The following is a 23,603-nucleotide window of genomic DNA, read 5'->3' on the forward strand; positions in this document are numbered from 1 at the left end:
CTGATGCTCACTTTCAAACTGCGCTCGCTGGAGATAATGCTTTATTTTAAATGTTTCACTCGTTTCTTTTTTTTTTTCCTTGTCGATGTGCGCTCACCTCAGAGGGGGAGAGGGGGAGAGAGAGAGAGAGAGAGAGAGAGAGAGAGAGAGAATGCATGGCACTGCTGTTGCGTCACTACTGTCTACTTGCGCAGCCTCTTTGCATGGTGATTTTTTGGCTGTGGGCATCCTCACACTTCTGATTCATGCGCTGGTATCAAAGCAGGGCTTTTTGATACCAGCCTGTTGAAATACTTACACACTGAGGGCAAAACTGTGAACCACGTGACCCTGTATTCAGCAGACTGGCAGCTATTTATCAAAGAAGATGTTAAAGAAAAATAAGAAAAGCTTCGAGACCATGATGCAACAAGGCTCTTTGCTAATATTACATTTCAGAAACACCAATATCCCTAAAGCGGTTGCAAAAGCACACAGATCAGCTGATGCCAAGTGTCAGCCGGTATTATTCGACTTTCTTAATTCACTGGGTGTGTAAAACATTTTAATTTTCCCTGCTACATCTGAGGCAGGGCCTGGAGGAGGAGGGGGGAGAAGAGGAAAGAAGAGAGGAGAGGAGAGGAGAGGAACACAGGCACTGGTTTTGTTATAAGGGGCCCGCTGTAGCTCTGTCTGGCGTCGCGGAGCCCCAATCAGGTGCCATCACACCCGGTGTTTGAGCATGCCATTGGCTGGTGGGGAAAAGGAGCTGCGCGCAAAACCAACCCTGCTGCTCACACTCTCCTCACAGAAGCCGAGCTGAGAACATCATCCGCTTTGAGCGCTTAGGCGCAGTGATTACATCCTCGCGCAGGGAGATAGACAGAGAGAAAGTCCTCTCATTCGCTGAGTCTTTACTGAGAAGTTGCATTCGTTATTGATTCGTGACCAGGAGTTGTGTCGGTCTCCGTATTCCCTGCTCGTGTGGAGTTCCCAGTTTTTGTTTCGTGACTTTTTTCTGTGAAGAAGTGTAGGGGGGGGAAATCCACTCTGTGCGCACGGGGAGCGTTGGCTGTGCGTCCTGGCTCCAGCCTGCCCATGTTTGCGCTGACGCCAAAAACTCACAGACCGACGCAGAATTGATTAAAAAGAGAGAAGCTGGGATCAAATGGCTGTGCTTCTCGCAGCTGAAACGACACAATGTTCCACTGACGCGAGGCACAGGAGAGGAATTTTGGAATCGGACAGCCTTGTTGCTGTTTTCTTCACTGCCTTTTTACGGACAGAGGAAATGGGAAATGCTCATTTCTTGTAAGAAAAAGGAATAACTCTCGCATTTCGTTTGTCTTTAAGTGCACTTTGAAAGAGGAGGCAGGAGATGATTTGGTTAATATTCTTGCTCTTCATCCTGGATGGAGCTGTCTCTCAGCTTCATTACTCCGTGCCAGAGGAGCAGGAGCCTGGCTCGGTGGTTGGGAATATTGCAGAGGATTTGGGGCTGGACATCACCAAACTTTCCGCTCGTCGCTTTCAGACGGTGCCTAGTTCGCGGACACCGTATCTGGAGGTGAACTTAGAAAACGGTGCGCTCTTGGTGAAGGAGAAAATCGACCGGGAGGAAATCTGTAAGCAGACCATCCCGTGCCTTTTGCACCTGGAGGTGTTTCTGGAGAACCCGCTGGAGCTTTTCCGCGTGGAAATCGAAGTGATGGATATCAACGACAACCCACCCAGCTTCCCCGAGACAGACATTGCCGTGGAGATATCGGAGAGCGCAATTCCCGGGACCCGTTTCCCGGTGGAGAACGCCTTCGACCCCGACGTGGGCACGAACGGGCTCAGCACATATGCCATCACGAATAACAACTATTTTTACCTTGATGTGCAGACGCAGAGCGACGGGAACAAGTTTGCAGAGCTGGTACTTGAGAAGCCGCTGGACAGGGAGCAGCAGGCTGTGCACCGCTATGTGCTGACCGCCGTGGATGGGGGCATCCCGCAGCGGACCGGGACGGCTCTCCTGGTCGTTAAAGTTCTGGACTCGAACGATAACGCGCCCACATTTGACCAGTCTGTGTACAGTGTTAACCTGCGGGAAAACTCCCCCGTGGGAACTCTAGTGATTCAACTTAACGCCACGGATGTAGACGAGGGACAGAACGGGGAAATAGTTTATTCTTTCAGCAGCCACAACACTCCGCGGATAAAGGACTTATTCAACATTGATGCCAGAACAGGTAGGATAGAGGTGGCGGGGGAGGTGGACTATGAAGAGAGTAATACGCACCAGATTTATGTCCAGGCGAAAGACCTGGGGGCGAATGCGGTCCCCGCGCACTGCAAAGTGCTGGTCAAACTCGTGGACGTGAACGACAACACACCGGAGATCGGGTTCAGCACCGTGACCGAGTCCGTGAGCGAGCAGGACGCGCCAGGCACCGTGATCGCTCTATTCAGCGTCTCGGACCGGGACTCGAGTGAAAATGGACAAATGAGCTGCGAGATTTTGGGAGACGTTCCTTTCAAGCTGAAGTCATCTTTTAAAAACTACTACACCATCGTGACGGACGGACCGCTGGACAGAGAGATCGCGGATTCGTACACCATCACTGTGGTGGCTAAAGACAAGGGTCAGCCTTCACTCGCCACCAGCAAGTCCATTAAAGTGCACGTCTCTGATGAGAATGACAACGCGCCCCGTTTTACGCAGGCTGTTTATGATGTGTATGTAACTGAGAACAACGTGCCCGGTGCTTTCATTCACGCTGTGAGTGCTTTGGACCCTGACATAGGACAGAACGCTCTTATTACTTACTCCATATTGGAGTGTGACATACAGGGCATGTCTGTGGACACGTACGTGTCCATAAACCAGGACACCGGCTACCTTTACGCGCTGCGCTCCTTTGATTATGAGCAGCTGAAGGAGTTCAGCTTCATGGTGCAGGCGAAGGACTCGGGTCCTGCTGAGCTTTTCTCTAACGCCACTGTAAATGTGATTATAGTTGACCAAAATGACAATGCGCCCTCTGTCATAGCCCCCATCGGTAAGAACGGCACAGCCAAAGAGCACCTGCCGCGCTCTGCAGAGCCTGGCTACTTGGTGACGCGCGTCGTGGCCATGGATGCGGATGACGGCGAGAACGCACGGCTGTCCTACAGCATCCTGCGGGGCAATGAGTTGGAGATGTTCCGCATGGACTGGAGGACAGGGGAGCTGAGGACAGCCCGCAGAATCTCTCCCAAGCGGGACCTGCGGGGCTACTACGACCTCCTGATTGAGGTGAGGGACCACGGGCAGCCCCCGCTCTCCTCCTCCGCCAGTGTGAGTGTGATATTAGTGGACAGCGTGGTCGAAGGCCACAGTGGGGATCGCGGCTCGGCCTCCAAGGCAAAGGAGACCTCTCTTGACCTCACGCTTATCCTCATCATCGCCCTGGGCTCCGTTTCCTTCATTTTCCTCCTGGCCATGATCGTCCTGGCCGTGCGCTGTCAGAAGGACAAGACGCTCAACCTGTACACGTGCCTCATGGCAGGTGACTGCTGCCTGTGCTGCGGCGCGTGCTGCAGCAGGCAGGCCCGGGGCCGCAAGCAGAAGAAGCTCAGCAAGTCCGACATCATGTTAGTCCAGAGCACCAACGTGACCACAGGGGTCGGGCCCGTGGGGCAGGTGCCCGTGGAGGAGTCTGGCGTGGGCGGCGTGGGAGGAGGCTTCGGCTCCCACCACCACCAGAACCAGAACTCCTACTGCTACCAGGTGTGTTTGACACCGGAGTCCGCCAAAACGGATCTGATGTTCCTAAAACCGTGCAGCCCCTCCCGCAACACAGACTCGGATCACACCAACCCCTGCGGTGCCATAGTCACCGGTTACAGTGACCAACAACCGGACATCATATCCAATGGCAGTATTCTCTCTAATGAGGTAAGAGACGCCAGAATCAGCTTTTGTAGCTCAGGGCTACACTTAGACTTTCTCCGTGTGATGATTTAAAAGAGCATAAAACTGTGGTTTGAAGGGTTGACCTCATTTTAAACCTCCTCCAGAAATCAACAGCTCCACATCAAAGTGTGTTTAGTCAGTCAGGTCACGCAGAGCAAAAAAAAAGTCTCCAAGAGGATGGCAACTGTTTCTGATATTGACTTGGCTGTTCTGCACAGTAGCCTTTAATCATTGCCGTGGGTAATTGTGATTGGACATGTCAATGGATAAACCTCTCGTGTGGCCTTTCAGCTGTATTCACAGTACAAAGTGCTGTCAGATCAGCCCTAATGTCATGCGCAACAGAGCGGACAGGGATTTGGACTTTGTGCGTAAAGTGTTTATACCTTTTTCCAGTTAGAGCAGCCGATTGGAAGACGCTTTTTAACGTCATGGGTTCTATTTAATCTGATCTTGACCAAACCAAACACAAGAGCGCACATGTTGATATATTGTATTGTTAACTTCTTGAAAGCATTTGCGATTTTGAATATTTTTGGTGACATTTCTGCCTGTTATTTTCCTAATATACAAATAATAAATATATATATGTAAGTATGTATGTATATATATGTATATATGTATATATATATATATATATATATATATATATATATATATATATATATATATATATATATATATATATATATATATATATACATCGTCAAATCTCCGGACACTTTGAATGCACTCCGGTGTCAGGAGATTTGTCTGAAATGTCACCTGAGTGCATTCCTTTGTGCGCAACATGTTTTGGTTACAGCTGCTCCTCCATGAGCACAGAACAGCAGTTGATATATGAGCAGGCTCCTGAATTTTGGGGTGTTAAAGTGTGTGATGCGAGGGTCCTGTTTTGTGTTTAGACTGTGCGTTCTTCTAAAAAGAGCTGAGGAGTTGGGGCTCTCTTCTCTCCTTTGCTCTCCTCCGCTTTTCTCTCTTTTTTTTTTTTTTTTGTTGGTTAATTGCGCTGCACCTGGAGTGAAGCCAGACATCCAGTCACAGCCTTGCCTTTGCTGCGCGTTAAGTATTCCCCGCACGACGCAGCACGGCAGCACCGTGAACAAAGGTTGTTCAGTTTCAGCATCGGGCGGCTCAATCATTTACGCATTCAGTCCCAACCCCCACCCCCACCACCACCACCCCACTCCCCCACTAACACACACTCTATCTCCCATTCTCTCGTCTCCTCTCGCCCACTCACTCGTTCACCAAGTGGATGCGTGGCATCGTGGGCTCCTCGTCTCACACTGTCACAGCTTCAGTTACAAGCTGACAGCCAGTGTATGCGCATAATTTTTCTCTCATTAAATAACACCCCCACCCTGTGCCTTTTTCTTTTACATATATTAATGAATGCACTTGTCATTTGATGTAATTAAATGTCTTTATGTGGGTTTTTCCAGACAAAACACCAACGAGCAGAACTCAGCTACCTGGTGGACAGACCCAGACGTGTCAACAGGTGACAAGCTCTCTCTGTCTTCCTCTCTCTCTCTCTCTCTCACACACACACTCACACACACTTTTGTGCAGCTATATCTTTCCATTCATCTGGACAGACTGGCAAAGCCTAACCCTTGCCGTAACGAGTTAATGCCAAACCTTAACCTAACCACAGTTCACATCTTGATCCTAACTTGAACCAAAGCCTCAGAAATGAGGTTCTGCCTCAGTAGGTCCCCATGAGGACCACTGGTCCTGACAAGGTCAGTATTTATACCAGAAAATTCTCCCGGTGAGGTTACAAAAATAAGTACATACACACACGCGCCTTATTATTATTACTAACGTGCAAAGCGCAGAGCCCCATAGAGGCCACCAGAGAACCTCAATAGGCCTCAAGGATCCATAACCTGTTCACATATCTGTAAAATTGAATATTACACCTATCAGTTTGAATCCCACACAATTCCACATCGTTAATTGTGGCTTTGAGAGGCTACATGGTTCCCAGTGTATCCATAACGTTCATCTTCAATTTGGTGTTAGTCCCATAACTGACAGAGCAGCACCTATTAAAGCCCTTATGCTGGATTTCATTACATGCCATGTGTAACATCCAATTTAGGCTGCTGACGGCCACCGTGACTGTTATTAATGTGGTGTTGATTTCTGATTCCCCCTCTTTCTCTGTCTCTGCCCCTCATTAAATCCCTCTCCTGCTCTCCCTTCATCTTCCGCTCCGTCCCCGCCTCTCTTTCCGTCTTGATTGTTTTTATTCCTCTTTCTCTGAAATGACCGTCCGCTGCACCATTTTCCCCCATCTTTTTTTCCCAGTTCCGCGTTCCAAGAAGCAGACATCGTCAGCTCCAAAGACAGTGGTCATGGTGACAGTGAACAGGGTGACAGTGACCACGATGCCACCAACCGGGGTCATTCAACTGGTGAGTTTCCCTTTGTGCCCCACATCACATAATTCACTTGTCATTTTATTTCTCAAACCCCATCCTCCTGCTTTACTTTGAATAGTGTGTGTATGCAGTTTTGAATGGGATAGCGCTGGATTGTTGGTGCGGACCGGTGACTTTTAATTTCCTTAATTTGAGAGTGTATGCGGAGGCCTGAGCTGCAGGGTTTGCTGGCTGGATGGCTGAAATGAACAGGCCCAGAGGTGTTGATTGTATTTCACACCCGGATGAAAGGCAGGGATATTTGGGGAACTCTCCATGGCATTGGTTTTGTGCCTCTTGCTTTTTCCATAACCCTGCTGCTTGTTTCAGAGAGTGGTACTGAAAGGACAGCGACTCGCAGAGAGGCAGTGTGAGGCCAGCAGTGCTTCAATGACACAAATCAATAGGCTCACTCAAGTAAAAAGAAAAGGCAAGGAAGCTAAATTGATATAATTAGATGCATTTCATTCAGCCCCTGCAGATGCAGTGCATTGTAATGTCCTTGTTGGTTATCGAGTCAGCTAATCAAACACATTAGCAGCATGCATTCCTGTGCATTTTGTCCCCCTGTGGCACAACTTAAAGCAAATGCACCATTTCCCCATTGTTGTACATTCACACTCACTTCGTCTTTATTCACTGACTCCTGTTTCTCTTGTGCACTTTACAGTGCAGTCAATTTTTTAGACGCAGCATTAGGAAATATAAGACTCCCCCTGTTCTCTCTAAAATCCTATTAGTCTCGTACCTGTTTATTGATCAAAGTGGAGTCAGACAAAACGTGGAGCAATACAAAATCTCATTTCATATTGAATTGCCCTTTCCGTCTGAGGGATTGCTCCACAAGTCCTCGTGTAAGACCCCTGCCTCGGCCGGGAACCTGCCAAATATCATAACAGTGCTGAGAATACAAATAAAGCACATTAGGTAGGTGTTAGGTAGGTGTGCAATAGTGAACAGTCCTCATGCTTCGTTATCAATGAACCAAGCCAAGGTCTGGAGCAAATATGCAGCAGCGGTCCTGTGACTCGCTGCCCTCACTGATGAAGCAGGCTGTGAAGGTCAAACTGTGCGAGACCGAAATGCAGAATTGGATGAAATCCAAAGACTCCACTCATTCTCAAGAAAAAAGAAAAAGAAAAAAATGTTTGCTGAAATAGCTATTAACATTAATATTGAACTCTTACATCAGTATGTGGAACCAGAAGATAAATGGCAATGGATAAATGGTTTGCACATAGCAACTTTGAGCTTGCAGGTAACCTCTGGATTTGATAAGGAATCGCACCTGACACAATCTCCCAGGATAGGACTCTGAACATGTTTTAAAATTCATGTGGAATATTGACTTGAAAACCTCTCTCGCCACTTGACAATCACAGTTAGAGGCTCACATTTATGAGCCAGTAACATGTTTCTTTTAGCTTTATTTAGCTCCGAGCAGGACCATTTGGCAGTTGCCTTGGTGTGTGCACAGTTGGTGCTGCACTCGGCATGTCACGCGAAGGAAACCACATTTGTTTCTCACGTTGGATTGCGAAGGGAACAGCTTAACACTCCGCGGGAGGCCGTGCCACGCGACTGGTATTTTAGTTTAGGCAAAAGGGACGCGAGAGTTTCACAGACTCCAGTAAACAATATCAGACGCTGGGTTTGTGTGCTGCTAAAAAGGTATACCTGTGTCGGCGTTAATATGTATAGGTGTATATATGATACCTGTGTGTGTGTGTGTGTGTGTGTGCATGTGTGTGAAGAGTGTAGGAGCAAACAAGATGCGGTGATGATGTCAGAAGTGAAAAAGGAGATTTCATTTGAGACAGCACTCTGGGAAGATTAAATGAGATTCTGTCTTAAGAGGAGAGAGTGGCACTGTGCCAGGTGTACATGGCATCTATCCTTTGCAGCTTTATGTCTCTGTGTGTACAGTATGTGCACAAGTCTTTTTTTTATTGTGTAAATATATGGGGGTGACAATATGGCTTGTTGTCTCACATGGGTTGGGTGTGCTACCTTTATATAAGTGCATGTTCTGCATAAGCTGGAGCTAAGACTATGTACAGACCACGAGTATTTTTATGTCTTTCTGCAGCATTTGTGTGCTTAAGCAAATCTTTGTGTGCACATCCATATACAGACACTTCTACTTAGCATGCATGTCCTGTAAATATACTTCCATTCTGTGTCCAAGTGTGTGTGTGCGTGTGTGTTTGTCTGACGCACGCATATTCGCTTCCAGGTTTTGTGGCAGGGTCTCATCCTTCATTCTGTCTCCCCCCACACGTTGGCTCTCTGCAACACTCGGCTGATCAGTAATTCATTTTCTAGAACCTTTTGCATAGCAATTATCAAAGGAGGGTTAGAGGCAAGGTTTCCCCACGGGACTGCGCTGCACACTCTACCTTTTGGTGCCCCTTGGAATATTTCAAATCAGGAGGAAACCATTTCCAGTTGGCATATCATCAACTACACCTGCCGTAGCTTCCTGCACGGGCGCTTGTCTGACACTTTAGAAAATAAGTCTCCCGACGTGGTTTTAAATCAAAGGGACACTGCCTGTGAGGCTGGGCTATCACCTGATACCTTTAAAAAGTGGGCAAATGGCTTTTCTGAAAGCAGCGTGTCAGGAGCCAAAGCACTATTGATTGACTGCTACACCTTTTACCTCTCCACACCCTCTTCTTTTTTAGGTTGTTTGATTCACACGAGACCCTGTTTTCCTCATTATTCCCCTCATCATCCTAACGTAGGGTGACAGAAAGAGTGAGCGTGCGAAACAAAAAACGGCGACAGATAAGAGAGGATCAAATATTCATCAGTGCGAAAAAAAACAATAATAATAAATTGGCATCTCAGAAACATTCGATCAGCTGTGGAAGGCTGTGTGACGGGTGGGAGACTGGAAACGATCATTATCATGACGTTTATTTTGGTGAGAACAACAGCCATGACAAATGGGACAATTAAATCACTCTGGCAATGGTGTATTAGAAAGCTGATTATGAATTAGTTGTGGGCACTGTGTTGCCGTTTCCCATGTCAGTGAGCTGTCAGAGGAATTTAGCATGGAGTGTTTTGAAACATCCTTCTCTCCGCTACGATAATAACAAAACCAGGGCAGGAGGGAGTGTACGATGCATGATTGGTGCAGAAATATTGATTTAGTTTGAAGTAATATGCTGCATATTCATGCCTGGGATTCCAGAGAGCGTGACGCGTGTCGCAGGTTTGCAAAGTGCAAAGGGAACAAGTTGGAATGTAAGGGTTAATGCATGTGAGATACAACACGTTTGCTTTAAAAGGCACAAAAATAAGGTACTGACTTATACTTATACTTACATTTGTATTCTAAAGAGTGACATCAGACTATTAAAAAATAACAATAATAATAATAATAATTCTAGTGGCCAAATATGCCATTAAGAGTTTTTGTCTGAAAAACACATTCAAATGTATTTATTTTAAGATAATCTCAGACAAAGAAGATCGCCCACTGGCTTCTCATATCTGAGAAGCCAGAATAAGCACGCTGAGTAATTTGCTGGGAAAACGACTCACGCGATGAGACAGTATTTCAGCGCAGACGCATCGAAGCTCTCAAAACTCACCAGCATCTCGATGTGACACAAAAAAGTGAAACTCTCGCAAAGCCAACACAAAAGAACAAACAAAACACTATCGTCTCATTAGAAAATCAATGTGACGGCAACAGGCAGAGATGTCACCACGTCTAAGCCGTGCGCTTTGTTCAATGTCAATAAAAGTCAGTGGAAGTCGTAGCAGAAACAGGGATCAGTCAACTTGATTAACTTAATCACTACTGGACCATTAAGTTAACTACATCATGCCTTTCTTCATCTATTTTGCACGACCTCATTACTGCATGGTTCAGGTATGTTGATAGAAGAGGATATTCATTTTAAACTGTTCCGCGAGAGTAATAAGAACATGCCTTGTAATGATTACCAATACGCTGGCACGTCTAGCTGCGAGTCTTGATGAATGTGATCCTAGAATGTGGTTTATGAGTGAACTGAATAGCAGCTTGAGTGTTTCCAACCCTGAGATGGCTGAAAGAGGTGACACATCTTCACTTTCAGGAGAGGTTTGTTTGTTTTTTTCAATGAATATGCGTCTAATCTGATGAAAACAGGATGGAAATCTGAAAAAAAAAATATGCATTTTTCTTGACCTAGACGAGAGTGGAGGATATTTATTACTGAAGTAAGACATAAGGCAGAAAGACCAGTGGGAGTCATAAAGATTTTCTTTTGGCCAAGAGCAATGCAAATATATCATTCTGGCGAGAGATTTATCTGAACATCTGCTCCAGTCAGGTTGCAGTGTTGTTCCCACTAAAAAACAGACATCATGAATACGTGAGGGTAATGGTCGGAGTGAACTCTGACAACCTGCTTCATTTACACTGTTCCATACACTCTATGATCAGCTGCATCGCCCACGTGACATATACTGTAAATAGGGATGAATTCAAAGGTTCAAGTTTTCACTTTATCACACTCATAGATCATATTTTTGTAGCAACACCAAACTGATTTATTTGATAGAAGGAAACAGCTGTGGCTTAGAATAAGTTTTCAGATCGATCGAGCACTTGTTTGGTCTGTAGAATGTCGCAGAAAAATGTCGATCGGCATTTTCCAAACCTGGGAATGATGTCTTGTTTTGTCTACAAACAAAAATGATTCAGTTGTAATCGTTTCCTTGTTAGATGGAGCAAAGATGGAGAGTTTTAATTCTTGAAAAACACTCAAACCGATTAATGGACTATCAAAATAGTTAATTGATAATTAATTTAGTAATTGATTAATAATCGATTAATCGAGTAACTGTTGCAGGCCTAGATACCACATACCGGTACAACTAATGGCAAACACCTTTGTTACCATTACAAGCAAAAAAAAAAAAAAAGAGTAGCTAATAATAATAATAATAGTTTGTTTGCTGTTTTCCCAGTGGAACCTGGTGTAGCATTGCCTCAGTGTCTGTTGTTTTGTTGTACATCACTGTGCAAATGTCAGAATGACCATTGGTTGTGTAAAAAAAAGCAAGTGGTAATAAATTATACTTAAATGCTGTGGTACAAAGGTCTCATTGTATGAACTCTAATGTTATTGTGAGGTATCGTCTGATCGAGGCTTTATAGTGTAGTGTGCTGCATTCAAAGAGCAGAGCGAGTGATAAAAAGCTTACAAACCAGAGATCAATAATCAGTGGTCATCCAGATGCTTTGCTCTAACAATATATAAGGGGCCATATTAATCAAACAGACACGGCGAGGGCAAGCGGCCATCTTGGCTCTCCTTCCCAGCCCATTTGCTGTCTAACAAACATTGAAAATGGTAGCTGCCTCTCAGAGACTCAGGACAATTTCTCTGTCTGTCATTACTGGCCGCGGTGGAAGCCATCTTTTTCAGTTTTGGCCCTGGGAGGTCTCTGGTTTACTCATCGCAGCTTCACTGGCCAACTCATGTAAGGAAACCATGTTACTCCCCTGCCGTCGTCAGCTGCTGTCCAAATATTGATGTTTAGTGTCTGTATTCTCTCTGGAACAGTGGAGGACAAGATGAAAAACAGAGGTATGGATAGAAGGCACTCTTTACCTGGGGGAAGTGGAATGTTTTCTTTTTTGAGAGAGAGAGAGAGAGAGAGAACAAGATAACAGCTGAAGGAGAAATGACCAGAGAGGATTAAATGTGAGATAAAATAACAAGAGACAGGGAAAGAGAGAGACTCAGAGGGACCAAGACAGACGGAGGAATAAGTGCAGGGTGACCGCAGATATGTACCCACGGTGCTAATTTAAACATGGAGATGATGTTTTCTCAGGATTTGTTTTCCTTCTTTTTCCTGCAGCCCAATTGTTGGATGTATGTCAGGCAGAAGCCACAATTAGTCAAATCACACCAACGACGGATTTCGGAAACACGCAGAGATGTAATGAAAGGAAAAAAAAAAGAAGGAAGAACAGAAGTGCTGATTGCTTATTAGCAAGTAGACTGCATTTGCATTATGTGTGTTGTATGTGTTACTTCTTTAGGGCCTTCTCTGTATTAACCGGTTATGGATAATGCTTTGTTTTGTTTGTCCTATGGAAATCATTGCAGTGTTCTTAGAGGAATAGCTGCGCAAAACTCTGTGTGTGTGTGTGTGTGTGTGTGTGTGTGTGTGTGTAAGAGACTCTGTGTGTTCTTCCTGCCTGATGAGGTCAGGATGAGAGATAGGGCTGCTGGCAGGGCCTGTCATTGCCAGTCACTGTTTTGGTTGTTGTTTTGCTTCCTGCCCGAGGAAGAAAAGGTGCTACGTGACAATCAACAGCCACTGGGTGTCAAGTGCACGTGGCCTGGCTGTCTCTTTACTTGTTTACATTTCCGTCCGTCGCCGCACATTGCGCGGCGTACGTTAAAGCGAGTGCATTTGCGCGCCAACACGTGTGTTCATTTCGCTTGTTTAAAACAGCGAGTCAGCAGGCGAAAATCACTAGAGTAGTTTGGCAGCAAGTGACAAGAGTTTCTTCAAGCCCGATGCACAGTAAACAGTGACTGCTGCAGACTATATTTACACATCTTCTCCAGAGTACAATACGTCCTTCTGCCTGCTTAAGAACATACTCAGATAAGAGAGATATGGAGCAACGTGAGCTTTCTCTTAATCCTTTGACATTAACTCTGTAGCTTTATTTGTATGCATTGCTTGTTCTCTGCATAGATGCACATGAGCCTGGTTTTGCACCTGAGCTAATGTCACTGGACTAATTCAATTATATGTTTTCGAAACAAACGCAGTGTAGCTACCGACCACTTAATCAGTTGTGATCGGAGGGACCGAGGTTAACGCACGTGTCCGCCTGTGGTGGAAATTAATTAGCAAAAAGTCCATTAAAGGGCTAAAGGCTAACTGAGAGGTGGGAATTAACAGAAACAGCATGATTTATGTGCCCTGAACCTTTAAAGATAGGATGAATATACATTCATTCCAGGGGTGAATTAGAGGTTAAACGCAAGTAAATGTCACTCAAAACCTTAATGAGCATTACCACTGATCTCCCCGTCTCCATCTGATCACACAGACTTCAGAGCTGCTGCTAACCTCATCCACTTGCTAGGTGGTGATAAAAACAAATCAAGCCTTTGGCAGCAAAAGCAATGACTGGTGCTGATTCTGTGCGGCAGACAGGAAACGCAGACAGACGTAAACAGACCAACGAGACATCTGATGTGATCAAAACTTGCTGCACCAAACACAATATTATACAAAAATGTCTCAGCCCCCCATATGTCTCAGTCACCATTAATCAGAGTGTGTGTTTTCCTAATAGCTTGTAATGCAGATTGTTGTGAGCTCTGTGTATCCCACAGGACAAGTTTCCGCTTTAATCCATGGTTAATTAAGTCTATCACAGTTAAAGCCTGACTTCACATTTGCATTCTCTACATATATTGTTTTGCATTATTTAAGTCGGATGTGCTCCAGCCACATAAGACTCAGGATTACAGACATGGGAATCAAAGTTAAGGGCTGTAAAGATGTTAAAAAACAATTCAGTATGACAGGTTCTAGAGAAAGCTTGAATTTAATCAGTATTTTCTCATTTGTAGTGTTGGAAAAAAAATCCTCCTCTGCTGCATCGATCTCCTGTAACTTTCTGCAAGACCTGTGTCTCTCCCTGTCTTTCCTGTGCTTATTCCATCTGTGATTGCATGGGCTTTCCTTCCCTGTCCTTATGCTTCCCCCGGTCTTGCTGCTTCTCCTGCCTGCTGTCTCACTGTCTGTGAAATCTGTGACTCCCCCCGCGTCTGTTTGGCTCTCACTGCCTCCTGTCTGTGAGCTTTGTGCCTCCTCCTTTGGCTCTCCGGTCACTGCACAGGCTTGTTGCTTGTTTCGCTCCCTGTGAGGCCCGAATAGGGATCCGCCGACAAGAAAGAACAAATCCGTCAGCTGTGTCTTAACAACATAGGGTTTTACATTTGCACAAATGACTTTAAAGAATCACAAAGTGTTAACCCAACCAACTAGTTTTTACTTTTTACTTTTTCTTAAACATCACCCATTCATAAATATCAGCACTCTACACGTACCTGCTTTTTGTTCGTATTCGTCTTTGCGTCACATAATTAGAACAACAAATGATCACTATGATAAAGGGGTGTCTTCCAAGGACGTCAATGCGGAAGTGAAAATACAGTCAATAGACACAAGTGGGCAAATCCACTGGTTGTATGAATAAGTCTGTTAGAATAGAAATCTACGGGGAAATTAGCTTTTAATTCTCACTGGATTTTTAACATCGGCAAACATCTTTCTGAAGGGAAAACCCCAGTGGGATTGACAATTTTGATCGTCCAATCGGAGGTGGGTTGCAGGTAGACGCCTCTGAGCATCTATTTGTAAAATGTCAACACGACACTGGCTAAATCGCAAATCTGGAGGCTTCATAGCAGAATTCCAATTTCTTATGGCTGACCTCGTGACCGGCTGCTACTTGCACTGCACCCACTCCCTTCAGACTCTCACCAAGTCTCAAGGAAATCAGTTGAGTCGTAATGCTGGTATGAGACAGACAAACAAACACATTAAAATGGTTCTTACATTTAATAAATATGGTGGAATTCCATAAATATGAAATGTTTACTTTATGTTTCATGTCCTTGACAGAGACGTTTTCATACCTACAATACAGAACAGCTTTGCGCTCATGATGTTCCATTCAAGCATCTGTTGTCTTTGTATTTTTAGGAATTATTAACAGTAAATACATTTATCCAAAAATGATATTAGTTACTTTCTACAAACCACAGGGCAGATAAAACCATGTGCCCCACTTGCTGATGCTCCTTAATCTTATTGCTTTGAGTGCACAGTAATGACTGAAGCCTACTCATATGAGCCTATCGACATTTTTATCAAGTCCTCCTTGGCCTCATCTGTACCCTGGTGGTTGGCCAGTACGGGAACAATGTTTAGAGATATTTTAGTATGAAAACCTTCCTGGTAAGAAATAAAGAGGGTTGCAGAAATGTGCCATAACTCTCAGTGGAAATAACACCTTTGTCTAGCTGTCACGGGACCAGTTGGTGTTATCTCACCGCAGTAATGTTGTTTAGTTTTACAGTTTTTGTAACAGACATGTTAAATTGGGGCTATGCTGTGGAATCAGGTCTCAAATGTACAGCCCAGGGAATGTGCACCATTTCATTTATGACCAGTGACACTTTTTTCCCCCTTGTTGCTTTGCCTCATTCACTGTAGGAAAACATAATCCATAATCCATGACAGGCTGATATTTGGAGATTTAGTCTCATCGTGTGTGTGTGTGTGTGTGTGTGTGTGTGTGTGTGTGTGTGTGTGTGTGTGTGTGTGTGTGTGGTGGGGATGTGGGTAGGCAAAAAGGGGAAAAACAAACAGACAATTGTTTCTTTCTTTAAAGCTGTAGGTCAAAGAAAGGCTGCCACGGAATAAACACCGGTCTTTACCAGATTATATTATTACAGACACTCTGAAGTTATCATAATACTTCACTGGGGTGGTTTTGATCTATTTTGATTATGTCTTTGAAAGCAAGTGCTTATTCTTTGTATAAATACTATAGGCTTAGCTTTCTTTAATGTGATATCTATTGATATGTATATGCTTATGTGGGATTGTTTTTTGTGTCTGTGGCTGCTTTTAGCCATACAGGAACAGTGGCATTATCAGGGGGAAGGATCAGTAGAATAGATTTGTGTAAGTGGACTCTTTGATCTGAAGCCCTCGCAGCCTCAGGGAATTTACTGATACCGGGTTGTCCAGTGTGTCTGCCTCGTTTTTTTTTTTTTCCCCCCTTTCTCTCTCCTGATGCAACTCTGAACTGTTCCCCAAACCTAAACTGCTTGCATTTCCCGCTTTAACCCCTCCCCCACATTGTCCCGGCTTCACCTGGAAAGCGGGAAAACTACAAATCCGATGTGCACACGAGCAGAAAGAGGCTACAGGTTCTCATTATTTTGATGACTCTGTTCGCGTCTCGTGTTCCTTTCTCTTTGGCTTTTTGTCATCGCTCTCATCATCCTCTCTTTATTCTCTCTTAAGAGAGTGTAATTAACATAACTGGTACCTCTTTCATGTCAGTCATGTGTGAATGAGAGAGTGTGTGATATCCTGCTTTATCATTTCAGATGTTAATACAATCTTTTTTTATGTTTGATTGTTTTGGTTTTGGCAGTGGCTCTGTGTCAATTACACACTTTTGTTTTGTATAGGGATGATTGACATTAGTGTGATTAAGTGGCCAGTGAATTTGTTGCAAGATATTTTTTTGTTTTGTTTTTGTGTGTATGTGTGTGGATGATGGATTATGGATTCACATTTAGTCTCTTAGTGTTTTGGAATCAATTGTGAGTCTGCAGGATGTTGATGTACGGAGGGGGTGAAATGTTTTTCGCCACACCACATCACTTTGATTGCACATTTCATTCGGAATGAATGAGGTGAGGAGGAAAACAAACAATTCGCTTCATCAATGTTGGCCTTGTCTCTTTGATGAATAGCTTTTGCTGCACTTTTTCTGCTCGTGACATTGGCAAATGATTGCTAACTTGTGTTCTCTCCTCTGCTCTGCTTCTCTCATCTCTCCCCACGTGTTCATTTCCACTCCAAATATCTGTGCCGCTTCCATTTCTCTCTGCTCCATCTCCTTTTTATGTGTCTGTAATCTTCCAACCTCATTTCCACCCTCTCCATCCTGTTTCCTCTTTCTGTGCCTTTATCTGCAACTCGTCTGCAGGCGCGGACCTGTTCTCCAACTGCACAGAGGAGTGCAAGGCCCTGGGCCACTCCGACCGCTGCTGGATGCCGTCATTCGTGCCGTCAGATGGACGCCAGGGGCCAGACTACCGCAGCAACCTGCACGTCCCCGGCATGGACGCCACACTGCCAGACACTGAGGTACCCTCCTCCGTCAACCTCTCTGACCAGCTGACAGTGACCTCGTCCACCGCCTCGTCCAACGATAGGTCATTCTCCACCTTTGGCAAGGACGGTCAAAGGTCACAGTCACACCACAGCCTTCACCATCACCTCCATCAGCAACAGCAGCAGTACAGCTCCAGCACGCTAGAGAGGAAAGAGTATGATAGGGGGACCCTACCGTACAAACCCACCTTTCTCTGTGAGTATCAGTATGAAAATTCCCTGGGACCCTATGACTTTAGTCTGGTCCAGTACAGATACTAAAGAAGGGGAGACAATGAATCTGCCTCTTGATTCTGATCTGGACTTATTTCTTCTATTCTAAGAAGTTTTAAAATACAGCTTTATGTTTTGTTGAGTTTGTTGATTTTGTTTTGTAAATTATCTTTTTTTTTTATGGTGAATGTAAAATGTAATCTATTACCCTCCTTCTCCAAAGACCCCTTTGAAATTTTCAAACTAACCCCCATCCTAACTCATAATGCTTTCTGTAACGACATGATTCAATCTAAAATAAACATCATTTGAATTGGACTGATGTGAAACTTTCTTTTCCCCCTTTCTCCAAATTTTACCCCTCAAAATCCCTTTTTTTATCTGATGCTCATACAAGCAAAGGTCATACACAAGCCACACACCACTTCATGTTTTCATTCCTGCCATATTTACACCATACAGCGAGAAACACTGTTTGTAGTTAAAAAAAAAAAAAAAACAACACAGTTTGAGGATAAAGGGAGGGAGAAAAAAAAAGGCTAGATCATCTCATGTTGCAAAGGATGTCTCGTTCTCTATTTGTTCAACAACAATGTTTTTTGCTCAAGCACATTGACTTCCCTACTGAAAAGCTCCAAAGGTGAAAAATACAACCCACGCTTCATCTTTCCTTCATGGAATGGAGCCCATTGTATTCAAAAAGGGAAGTCTTGAGTGTCTATACTGGCTTGCCTGCGGATCAATACCTGACATAAAGAAGGGAGGCTGAGGTGGGCTGTGGGCCATGAGGTCAAGCTTCCTCAGATGCACACACTCACACACACACACACACACACACACACATGTTTTGAGAAAGAAAGTATGAAATTTAAATTGGAATTTGTCAAAAAGAAATGTATTCAAAATTGAATCGCCTGCCTACATTTCTAAAGAAACTGTGTGGGATTCTTTTGAAGAGAATGGCGGGATACTACTATTTGCCACTTTCAATTGCTTTCCGAGCTCTCCCACATAACATGAATATTCTATTAGCTCTAAGAGTAGAGAATGGATTCGATATTCACATTCAGTAGAGAAGTCATTTCCAGTCAAGTCACCACCATGTTAACTACCATGATACTGCATGCTGACTGTGGGCTGTCTCAGGTAAATGATGAACACCAAAACCTGCTTTCCATTTTCTTTCCTTCTTGTTTGCAAGTTGGCAAACAGAGCCAAGCAACATTCGTCTCGCACATCAGGGCTGTGGGAGAAATAATTGGTATTTAGCCTTTAGGTGCTTGAGCCTGCTTTGCTCCAAATATAGCTGCCTGCATGTCTGCTCATCTCATGTGCCTTGAGGGGGTTAGGATGAATGCACTCCATATTTGCCCTGTCCAAAACTCACAAATTTATTTTCTCTTACTTTGTGATTTACGATTTCTCCCCCTTCTCTTGTCTGGTGAAAATAATCGACCACACGCTGCCAAGGCAAAGGTTTTGTTGTTCATCAGTCTGCAAAAAAAAAAAATATGAGGATAGTCCCACAGGCTGGGGCTCTGTTAACCAATCAGGATCATGTTCTCCTTTTAAAAATAGCACCCTATGATACGACTGGCTATGGCAACGCTCTGATCACCAGCGCTGCCTTGATAAAGGGTGTATAAATGTTTAATGGCCCATTTATAGATAATTAATGAAGCAATTAGTGCTCTGTGTATTTTCTGTGCATGCATTATGTAGCCACCAAATTCTGAACATTCATCTTCGCTGATGGACATGGGTTTGTTTTTTTTTTACCCAATTCCCAAATTAGTTGTAGCATTAAACAGCGACGGCCAGCCTTTAGAGTACATAAATAACTTCAGACAGACTCTGTCTGTGGCCATGTATCCTTCGAGTGATGGTATTTCGAGCCGACTGTGTCACTTAAAAGTCTCGAGGGAAAGGGTGTCGCTTATCTTAACAAGTGTGTTCTCTGTCTTTTCAGCCCGCAAAAGGATTTGCTAGCTCGTTCCACGTGGACCTGTCGGAGACGGCGTGAATATTCTTTGCCAGAACACCAACACCGATGCTAGAGACAGCGGAGAACAAAACTGAACAAACAGCAACCTTGGTTACACCTCTTTATCTCGGGTGGCAAAGTGTATGGAAGCCTTGGCAGAAGGTTGCCAAGGGAGGAAATGAGAAATAAATACTGAGTAGCTGTAAACCTCCAGATATCTGAGGAGCAATCCAAGGCCTTATTCTTCTCAGCGGGACTGAGACCAGGGCCAAATCACTCGACATGTGAAGATTATAAAAATCATCAGCAGAAAGGAACTGAAATAAACTGAGGAATACAAAAACGACACGAGAAAAGAGAGACTGATACGCTCACAGGTGGTTTGTCTTTTTGACTGAGGAGTTAGCCTCTAGAGATCCGTGTGCCTGTTTACATGAAGAAAAAAAAAAAAACAACAACAAACAATTGTTTCTGTACAAACTACAACCGACGTCACATGGAACCCTTTAGCTATTTCTATGGTCACCACTAAGCCGACTGTACAGAGACTGTGTGGGGGGAGACAGAGTGAGGGACAATTAGGAAGAGAGTGAGAGAGCAGGTGTTGTACAGGTATGAAGCGATAGGAAAAAAAGAAGGAAAGGAGGACAAGAAGAGATGATGTGCAGTACTATAAATTCTGTATCTCTGGTTTTTTGACTTGACTGTCTTTATATAACTTCTCTCTTTTTGTTTCTGTTGTTCTTTCTGTGTGGTTAAAGTGTGCTGACTCTCACATATTCCGACTTACAGTTACAGACAGGAACATGAGATCTGGAGCTGGGTCTTCTCTCGAGTGTAGCCACTTCAGGAAGGCGTGCTGAACAAGACAGAAAAAAAAAAAAAAAGAAATTGCAGACAATGCTTAGGAAGACGAAGCTGCCAACGACCCTCACGTTCTGTCTGTCAATAAAATATCACAAATGAATGTTCTCATTTCTACACTAGTGACTAACAGCTCTCCAGTTCCTTCCTGAACTGACTGCGGAGAAAGTGAAAAGACCCCCTCACTGGGATGTGACGCCATTGGCCTATACATAAACAATCAGACACATTAAGTGGTTTTTATCATGTGTGCAAAGTGTTTACTGTGCTATTTTAAAAAGCTTATAAATGAATATAAATCTATATATATAACTATATATATATATATACAATATACTTTTTTTCTGAAAACTGTGTAACCATTGGTTAGTTTCTACACCTCATATTGTCATCTAATAGTACAAAGTGCTACAAAATCAACACGTGTATCGATTAAAACAGGAGGAGGAGTGCTGCCGCCTAAAAAAGCAAACCCCTTCACACCAACCATGGATTGAGTTGATGTCGTCATTTGTTCCGTTTCACCGTTTACAGACGCCAGGCCTTGTCGTGTGTAGCGAAGACACCAGTTGAGTTGTTTTGGCCTGTTGTGTATTTTTACTAGCGGACTGTGTGTTCATGTACAGGAGGGGGGGTGATGGGGACTATCACAATCAAGCTAGAAATCAAAGTTTCACAATCATACATCAGAGGTGTACACAGAAGACGACACACCGTGAGCCACAAAATGGCACACCCACGCACACACACACACACACAGACACACACACACACAGGTCAAGTGGTGATAAATAAACAGTGTAATTGAAGTTCTCTAACGTGTGTTTTGTCACATTCACCTGGGAATAATAGGATGTAAGGGATCATTAAAACAAAAGTAAGAGCCTGGAGCCATGCTCGCGGCTCCGCCAGGCCATGCCCCGGCACACGCGTGCTCTCAGCTAAACGCTAACATCAGCACGGTAACGTGCTCACAAGGACAATAAAAGCATATTGATGCTGCGCAGGTGTAATGTTTACCATGTTCATCATCCCTGTTTCATGTATTAGCATTTGCCAATTAGCACTGAACACAAAGTGCAGCAGAGCCCGGTGGGGATGTTGATTAAAATTTTGAGCTGATGATGGCACTAAATGAAAATTTGAAAGGATCACCAAACTTATTGCAAATTACCCTGCGGACATTGGTGTTGGCGATTCTGATTTCATTTTTATAAACACCTTTCACGGCTCACACTGCCCAAGTGAACATACATCACGCTTAAGTCTTAATGCGATGGCTACAAATGCTTTGTTTTGGTCAGACATATGATGTCAGACTGCAGTGATGAAGATAAATTGCAGATGTGCTCAAGTGCGGGTGAGAGAGGGAGAGAGAGAGAGAGTCGTCCAGTGCTTTTTTTCAGAATTGTACGTCAGTAACCCGGGCTACAACAATTCTGCAAGTCAAACTTTGGGACAATTTGGAGCAATAGTATGATGTCCGGGTCTCTTAGCTCCACAACAACAACAAGGCTCGTCCACAAATAAACATTCTTATCTTTTAACTCACTCACCACACAACAATGCCTGTGTAACATTGTCTCCAGCTGCATTCACACGACTCAGTTTTCATCTAAAATGCACGGAAATTCTGTTCCGAACACACCTGCCTTCCACACCTCCCCGGTGTTTCAGAGCCACAAATAAAGACCTTGAAAAACCTGGGGCTGCATTTTCGCCTGGGTCAGCAAAAGCAGATATTTTTGTAAATGTTGGCACAGTTTACAGCAGTTTCTTCCTTATTGGTTATTAAAAGCCACGACTCAACTACCAGCTGCGACAGAAAGCCTGTAAACACTTAGTTTCAGTTGCATTTTTATCTTGTCATCTCTCTCGTGATATTTGAGAGAAGTGCTTTCCAAAATGAAACAAACAACTACAGAGAAGAGAATCAGCTTCCTGTTTATGCCAGCCCAGTTCTGTATGGTCATGCGGTGTAAGTTATTAGGTTTGATGGATTACTGATGCAGACATGCCTTCTGGACTATAGAGAAGATATATTACGAATGAATCTGGCCATTATTTGCCATTTTAGCTCTGAAACCAAAAGTATTTACACGTATTTAATATTTAGTTTATAAATAAATTCAAGTAAATTTTTTTATCGCAAGATTAACGTCATTTTTACCGTAGTCAGGAGACCACCGAAGACCGCTAGCTCCTTTAGCTCGGATTAGCTCATTACGGCAACAACACATTAAACCCGCGGGACGCCGTCTGTGTTGAAGAACGGCATTTTATTCACAGCACTGCAGGGTGACACACAGCCTCTCTTATTATCGTGCAGCTCTCACAATAAGAGGAATAACTCAGAATATGCAGGGTGACAGAGATATTGTCTTAAAAAAAAACTTTTCTATGTTGATAAGAGCATTAAAAATAAAAAAAATAAATAATAGGACAAAACAAAATCAAGGGACATTTAGTATAGATATGATACGATTCATCGCAATTAAATATTTTAATCGTTTGACAGCACTATTTTATACATTATTTTTTATTATATAATTAAACTGAAGTGCAGGCACGAAATGTAGATTGGAGAGAGGGAGATTTTATTTCTCTATCATTTCTTATCATGAAACTATTACATTATATCAGGCTGTCCTGATTTCTAAAAATCAGCATTGGCATTGACACCCATATTTGTCAACCTTTACTCTGAAATGAAAACCTAGTATGGATGTAGACGCTTCTTGTTGAACACTGATGAGTGTGACACTGAATGTGTCCAGCCACAGCGGTGCTTGACATTGGCCTTTTGAATTAATGTGAACACATTCCTTGCGCACTGGCTTGTTTGGGTTTTTTTTTCACTTAGATTAAAGCGGCACCCATTGGAAACGGAAGTGAACCGCCAAAAACAGCAAATAAGCAAGCGCCACTCTATTGCTGAAAGTTTTCACACTGCTTTTAGAACATGAATCCTGATGAAAATGTATTCAGCTATCCCAAAAGAATCCCACAAACTTTTGAGATGTAATCACCACGGTTGTGTTCCACTTCCCTCATTCCTTGACCTCAATAGCTCATCAAAAGAAGAGAGAAGAGGAAAAATTCTGGTCCCTGCCACTCTATCCTTCTGTCTACTTCCTTCAAAAAAAGAAAAAAAAATCCTCAACATGTCATTCCCAACTCTTTACCCCAGTGTGACCCTCACATGGCCTGGCACATGTTC

General features: G+C 43.8%; 1 protein-coding gene across 3 annotated transcripts; it reads left to right on the forward strand.

The window, feature by feature from the left end:
- The first annotated feature begins 711 nt into the window (after positions 1 to 711).
- Positions 712 to 21,192, forward strand: LOC122771133 (protocadherin-10-like). 3 transcript variants are annotated; one of them, XM_044028502.1, is made up of 5 exons: positions 712 to 3,904; positions 5,368 to 5,426; positions 6,242 to 6,348; positions 17,135 to 17,295; positions 19,505 to 21,192. In XM_044028502.1, exons 1-5 carry the CDS (start codon positions 1,358 to 1,360, stop codon positions 19,556 to 19,558), a joined length of 2,928 nt encoding a protein of 975 aa, XP_043884437.1. In that variant the 5' UTR covers positions 712 to 1,357; the 3' UTR covers positions 19,559 to 21,192. The 3 variants fall into 3 exon arrangements, with proteins under 3 accessions (XP_043884437.1, XP_043884435.1, XP_043884436.1); XM_044028501.1 differs by having other exon boundaries at positions 718 to 3,904; positions 17,135 to 17,518; XM_044028500.1 differs by lacking the exon at positions 19,505 to 21,192 and having other exon boundaries at positions 715 to 3,904; positions 17,135 to 17,853.
- Positions 21,193 to 23,603: the final 2,411 nt, after the last annotated feature.

This window comes from Solea senegalensis, linkage group LG6, assembly GCF_019176455.1.
Source record: "Solea senegalensis isolate Sse05_10M linkage group LG6, IFAPA_SoseM_1, whole genome shotgun sequence".
Taxonomy (NCBI): Eukaryota; Metazoa; Chordata; class Actinopteri; order Pleuronectiformes; family Soleidae; genus Solea; species Solea senegalensis.